The following is a 7,019-nucleotide window of genomic DNA, read 5'->3' on the forward strand; positions in this document are numbered from 1 at the left end:
CACGGTTGACTGGGGCACCGGAGGGGTTGTACTTGGCAGGCTGTAGGCTGACCTGTTTGTTTGGTAGCTTTCTCTCGTGGCTGGGCTGCTGTCAAAACAGAGTGAGGGTACCTGCATTGAAGCTCCAGAGCCTTGTAATGTAGACAAATGAGCTGGGGTAACGCGGTGGTCAGTCATAGGTGACAGCATTGGGGGAGGTGGGGTGAGCTGTGTGCCCAGTCCTGAGTCTGTGGGCTGCCCGCAGGTCTGGTGGCCTTGAGTGTGATACTGCAGTCGAGGGTCAGTGAACCTGGCGAAACGGTTGGTCAGCTTCGGCCTCACTGATTGCTGCTGGTTCACTGTGCCGGTCTCAGCCATTGCCCCCTCCATCCAAACATGGGTTTGTGCTTTATTGGGAGAGTCATAGTTGTGGCTTGTTACGGGCTCGGGGGAGGGTTGTAGGCCTGGTGCCACAGCAGAGGGACCTGCAGTCTTCAATGGAGATTTGGCATATTCATTCATCATTTCAAATTCTTCCATTTTCCCCCCCAATTTTTTTTTTTTTTTTTTTTCTTTAGACAAATGTATGAATTTATGTGTTGATGTTATATGTTTGGCTGTGAGTATGTAGAACTATTATTTCTACTATAGAAAAGTGTAACAAAGAAAATGTGTTCACAATCAACATTCAACTCAAACTTAGATTACACTTGAATTAAATCAGTTTCAGTACACAGCTCTATGTCCAACACAAATATCATGAATTAGTAAATTAGAATTAGAAAAGTAACTTTTTTTTTTTTTTTTCCTTATATATTTTCAATTTTTTTTCATTATTTAACCATCCAAGTATCAGTTCAGTTTACTGTATTAAATCACAAGATAGAAAAAAAATCTAACTAAATTGCTTATTACTGCCTTCAAAGGATATGTTGGGGAAGGTGAATATACTGCCAACACCACTCTGCAGGAGATAGTAGTTCAGTCCCACACTACTCCCAGATGGTATTTGTATACAGTTCAATACAGTAGGATGGCTGGGGGTGCCACCGTTAGTCAGTCTTTCTCTTCGGTCTCGGAGCACCACAATCCGGGTCACGGCACCAAAGATGTAACCCACACGTGCTGGAGCCTCTCTACACACCCTGGGACTCTGCGTTGTGTTTGATGGTGTGTGTGATCATGGGGTGTTGTGCGGAGAGAAGGAGCACGGGACACAGGCGTTCTGGATTGTGGTTGAGACCAATGCAGTTTAATGGCTCTCTGCTGCTGCTTCACCACCTTACAAGGAGGACATGTAAACTCTGCTTAGAAAACATGTTGCAGTACCAACAATAGTGCAAAATGTATAACACTGAACATGACAATTACTGCACATTTCAATTAAATAAGGCACTCTCTCTTAACATATTTCAGTGTAGAAATAAATTAAATGACAAAACCAGACAGCAGCCTTAACTAAATAAAAACGTCCTCTTTACACTGCACTGACTGGGGGAGCTAGTGCACAGCAAGCTAGTCAATATCGCGGCCAGTATTTACACAATAAACGCAAGTGTCTGCCGAAATCCGCCCGCCGAAATGTAAACAAACATCTCAACTCACACATAAGTAACACAAATTAATTGGATGGGTGGTTTTAGTGAGGATATTTTAAGATAACTCAGGACGACATAAGCACTGCTTACCTTACAAGGAGGACATGTAAACTCTGAAAAAGACGTCACTTCCGCACGGAATGAACTTCAAAACTATGATGTCGCGTGAAGGACAAAAAGCGCTACTTGCGGAATTCTCCGTGGAATAACAACGTAACGACGACACCTGGTGTCTAATTCAGGCTACTGCCTTACACATACATTAGCAACACTTAGCAATTACAAAGAAACAAAAACAGACATTTTGTTACCCAGTAACATAAATCACTAAATCTGACTGAAGATATTCTCTCTCTCTCTCTCTCTCTCGCTCTCTTTTTGCTACTAGACAGGGAATTTCCCACGGTGTCATCTCAGCTTGAACGTCACATCTCGGAATCTCGGTGTTGCCAGGTCAGCTGACCTGATGCTGTTTGAGTGGAGGAATCACTCTCTCTGTAGCCTATAAACTGTAAAAATATAAATGGAAATACGGGACAATGGAAAATGACCAAACGGGAGCATGGCGGCAGAGGGGGTGAAAATATGAGAAACTGGGGGGAAACAGGGGAGTTGACAGGCCTGGAGCCCATAGAACCTGTACTATTCTGTTCACTTCACGCTCTTCTTGCTGTATGGACAGTAGGCTAATGGAATAACTCTTATCAAATGGGATCCCTGAGCGTGAGACTACAAAAAGGTTGACGTCTACACCACATAGCTGTAGGCTATTTTATTTAGCCTATAATGATGATAATATACTGTAGTGCAGGGATACTCAACTTGCGGCCCGGGGGCCAGATGCGATGCGACCCGTGATAGGGTGCAGAGTGGCCCCCCAACCATTTTTCTAATTCACAATGAAAAGTTTAACTAATGTTAAATAAAGTTTGACTGAGCTCAAGCTAAATTGTCAAATACCGCCATCTGTTCGCCACCCAGGCACTTATGTAGCCTACTTAACTAACTTAACTTAAAACTATCCTGAGTGCACAAGACTAAACTCTGGCTGACACCCCCAAAAATCTACAATCCGCTAGCCTACAGAACATTTTATATTTCTGTGTTTATTAACTGGTCTCTGGCCTCCTGTCATTTTACAAAAGTGGTCCCCGGGCAAAGCAAGTTGAGTATCCCTGCTGTAGTGTATGCTAATTACACAAGGTCATTATGCTTGTTTTTGTCACACAGACCTGGCAACCTACTGATATTTCCCACAGCCCGGGAAGGCAACATCAGAGCGCGAAACAAGCCTCTTTTACTGAAGCGGTGTTGTGACAGATTTACCCGGGCTGACACAGAGCACTTTATTGGTGAAACCATTTCAAAAGTAAGTACAAGTAGCATAATAATGTTATTCTGCTGAAGTTTGTTAGCAGTGAAAAGACCACCAAGCCATGAGAGTTAAACCCAGAAGCAGCCGTTAGTTTGGAGCGACGTTAAGTTAGCGTCAATTTAGTCGAACTGTATCCTCCAAAATACAAGCTACACAGCTCATGACAGCTAAGCTGACTGGCTGACATTTAATGCAACCAAAATAAAAAGTCCTAGTTAACTACACTGTTTGTATCAACCAACTGAACTGTGCTGTCAACTCATTCAAATAAGTAATGTTAGATAGATTGGCTGCTCAGAATCTAAATGGCATCTAAAGTTTAGATGTTTGAAAAGCCAGCCTCTGTTTTGAAAAGCAAATAACTAAACCGGAACAGGAAGTAGTGTAACTTACACTGAACTTGACAGATGCTCCGTTTGCTAATCTCATGCTAAGCTAACAGTCAGTTTTGCCGTAAAATAACGATACGTTTGCTAAACTGCTGTGGGTACCAGCTTAATTATACGGTATAACGTTACCAGTCAGAACACATGACATTTCCCGAGTTTAAAAGCTGGGCGGGAATTTGCTTTGTGACTTTGTCAACACGGGAGGGTGAAACTAACGAACTGTAGCCTATGTGTGACAAAGCAAGCACTGAATTATAGCCTGTTTCTGCTTACAATTAATTAGTAGTGTAACCGAGCGTTTTGGGTTCTTTGTATATTGTTTATGTGATGGAATAAGGAGTCAGAGACCGCTTGTTGGGAGCTGCTGCCACTTATTTACTTGGTCAGGGGCGAAAGAGATACAGAGAGTGAACCAACAGTCCACTTCCTCTTCCGGACTTCACAACAAGAGTACACATTAACAGATACAGAACAGTCTGTTACATACGTCCAACCCCTCAATAAAAAAACGTCCCTGTTTTAAATAATACACAGAAGAAGAAGAAAACGTCAACAAACAAAATCCCACATACTGCTTCCCACAACATACAACCACACCATAGACACACTCAACAAAGGACGGCTTCTCCACCACTACGCTATAGAACACACAAATTCTCTTTACCATCTCACAGTGAAACATGCTCATTACAGAAAAACAAAACAAAACACAAGTCAAACAACATGGCAAAACAACATAACACTCCCAGTTCAGAACTTAGGGCACTTCCACCCTCAAATCAGTCCATGGCGACCCTGGACTCCCAGGACACCGGCACGCAGCTCCAGAGCACCTCCATCCACGCGCTCCTCCAGGGTCTGGAGGAGCGCGTGGATCTTATATCTTCACAATAAGAGTACACATTAACAGATACAGAACAGTCTGTTACAGTAGCATAATGAAAGTGAACAAAAGTGTCCTCCTACACATATACTCTGACAAGGTGTATTTATAAGAAGGTTAACTGTTCAAGTGACTGAAGGCTGTGTTTGTGTCCAGATGTGTGACAGTGACAGTGACCTGGAGATCATCACACCTGTAAAGCCTCCCCCCAAACGCCGCCGTGTCATTGACGCGTCCACAATCGTCCCGGTGCCCATCTACACCAACCAGGTGAGGTCCATCTACACCAGGGATACTCAACTTGCTTTGCCCGGGGGCCACTTTCGTGAAATGATAGAAGGCCAGGGGCCAGTTAATAAACAAACAATATACATTTTTTTGTAGCGGATTGTAGGTTTTTGGGGTGTCAGCTGGAGTTTAGTCTGACAATGTTGTGCACACCGGATACATACATAAGTGCCTGGGTAGCGAGCAGACGGCAGTATTTGACAATTTAGCAGTTAAATCATAGATTATTGAAAGATATTCCATATTCCACACTGAAATGCTATAACAGAAGTGGAGTATTGGCCAGCCCAGAATGACATGAACATTTGGACACATATTCAGCGGGTATCTTGCATGTTGTGTTCAGGTGCAGTGTATTTTTTTTCTTTTTTGGCAGGCCCGTGGGCCTGTGTGATTGCAAAAAAAAAAAAAAACTGAATGCAACATGCAATTTTTTTTTTGTGTGTGTTGCAATTCCACTTGCCAATTGCCACACAATTGCCCAATTGCCCGCGGGCCGCAAGTTGAGTATCACTGATCTACACCAACCAGGTGAGGTCCATCTACACCAGTGTTTCTCAAACTTTTTCAGACCAAGGACCACTTAACCAATAAAAAAAAACTTGGGGACCACCTAACTCCCAAAACATCCCCAAAAACAATAGGCCTACTACTTCAACTGTAAATGAAAAATTACAGGCTAATTAAATGACAAATAGCATTAAGGCTGTACAATTAATCACATTTCTGGCTTCCCACAATTATGAAAACAAGATAACCGATATAAAAAATATATACAATTTATTTTAGTCCATTTAAAAAACAAAAAAACATTTATTTATCCTTTTCAGTTCAAATATATTCAAAGTTCAAAGAAAGTTTTTTCAAGTTCAATAAATGCACAATGTTGCCAAAGTCAAATAGGCTATCTCTTGCCCTCTTAAAGTTGCATTCAGTGATGTTTTTGTGTTCAAATAAGTGTTAAATGGCTCTATATTCTGACAGCAATCACTGAAATTGAGTGTTTGGTCAGTAACTTGAAACTCCCAACCCCCCGCTGTAGCCTATTCTGTCTCTCTCCTGTAGCCCTGCATGCAGAGTGGACCTATCTCCGCAACCATAACTCATAGAGACTCGGTAGCGTTGGATTCGGGGTGAGAAAATACATATAGTCCGTAACAAGCATGGCGATCTGACCTTCCGTTTCCCAGAAAACCTAACATTTCTCTGATTGGATAGTGGGAGGGGAAAAAAAGAGAAAAAAGATAAATCTACTCGCGGACCACTAGGGGTTGAAATTGTGGATTGTGTGTTTAAATGGCCTCCAGTTTGGGACCAGTTGAATAGGATTTGCTCTGCAGTGACGTGACTCTCTGTCTCCAGGTCCGCCTGATGAAGACGCCGTCCTCGTCTGTGCTTGCGGAGACTTTCACCACAGGTCAAGACTGAACAGCTTCCTCCACATCATGTGTGAAAAGAAAGGAAGCATGCTTGATAGGCTGGTCATAGTCTGGAAAGTGCTTGAATTAAAAAAGAAAAAAATCAAGTACTTGGAAGTACTTTGATTTATAAAGAGGTCCTTAAAAGTGCTTGAATTTAGCCTACCGGAATCTCTTGAGTTTTTGAAACTCGAATTTGCTGGGCCAAGCTTGATAGACTATCTGCAGTATCACTCTCCACCTAGGCTACAAGGATTTCAAGATAGCTTTCAATTTATGTCAAGTGTTAATGATTAATTCCGATGTGTAAGCAATGCATGACTGGAAACAAATTATCATTTGCATGCAGACATATGTAATGTACTGTATATGTGGACATCTTTGTGAAGTATTGGCCCGTCATTTTGAAATAATTTGTCCTTGAAAAGTGCTGGAAATCTATCATTACAAGAGGGGCAACCCTGCTGATATAAAAAGGGAACGCAATGCAATACATTGCGGCGCTGTTGTTGTTGTAAGTGCTGAATGTGTTGTCGGTGTCCATCCAGGAGAGGGCGCTGAAGCCGGTCTCTGGTCTCCGTCGCCTGTAAAGAAAGCTGTGGGCATTGTCAGCATCAGCGACTCTGAGGAGGAGGCAGAACGTGTGGAGAAGAGCCAAGCACCGTGAGTACTGGAGCTCAGTCTGTCCCACAGAGCTCTGCAGGTCTAACATCCTCCAGTCCAGTGCTTCAGTCTGTCCCACAGAGCTCTGCAGGTCTAACATCCTCCAGTCCAGTGCTTCAGTCTGTCCCACAGAGCTCCGCAGGTCTAACATCCTCCAGTCCAGTGCTTCTGAAACCTTTTATGCTTCAGGATTGATTGGTTGATTGATTTGACTTTCAGTTAAAGGTATACTATGCAAGTAATAAAAAAAAAAAAAAAAAAAAATATATATATATATACCGGTATACAATATATGAAGAGTTCATTTGCAAAAACAGGTATCTCCATTTGGATTTTTTTATCATTTTATTTTATATATTGATGTATTGATACTGTAATTAATTTATTTTGTGGAAATGTTTATTATCAATCATAACTAAAACATAT

The 7,019-nt window shown here is 42.2% G+C and overlaps 1 protein-coding gene across 1 annotated transcript in view; it reads left to right on the forward strand.

The window, feature by feature from the left end:
• The first annotated feature begins 2,851 nt into the window (after positions 1-2,851).
• Positions 2,852-7,019, forward strand: part of nfatc2ip (nuclear factor of activated T cells 2 interacting protein) — a 15,689-nt gene continuing 11,521 nt past the window's right edge. The window contains exons 1-4 of the mRNA XM_083648765.1: positions 2,852-2,946; positions 4,381-4,494; positions 5,875-5,929; positions 6,479-6,593. Of these exons, the coding sequence (XP_083504891.1) occupies positions 4,381-4,494; positions 5,875-5,929; positions 6,479-6,593 (284 nt within the window). The 5' untranslated portion in view covers positions 2,852-2,946. The remainder of the gene's footprint in view (positions 2,947-4,380; positions 4,495-5,874; positions 5,930-6,478; positions 6,594-7,019) is intronic.

Source organism: Poromitra crassiceps (assembly GCF_964638095.1).
Source record: "Poromitra crassiceps genome assembly, chromosome: 13".
NCBI lineage: Eukaryota > Metazoa > Chordata > Actinopteri > Beryciformes > Melamphaidae > Poromitra > Poromitra crassiceps.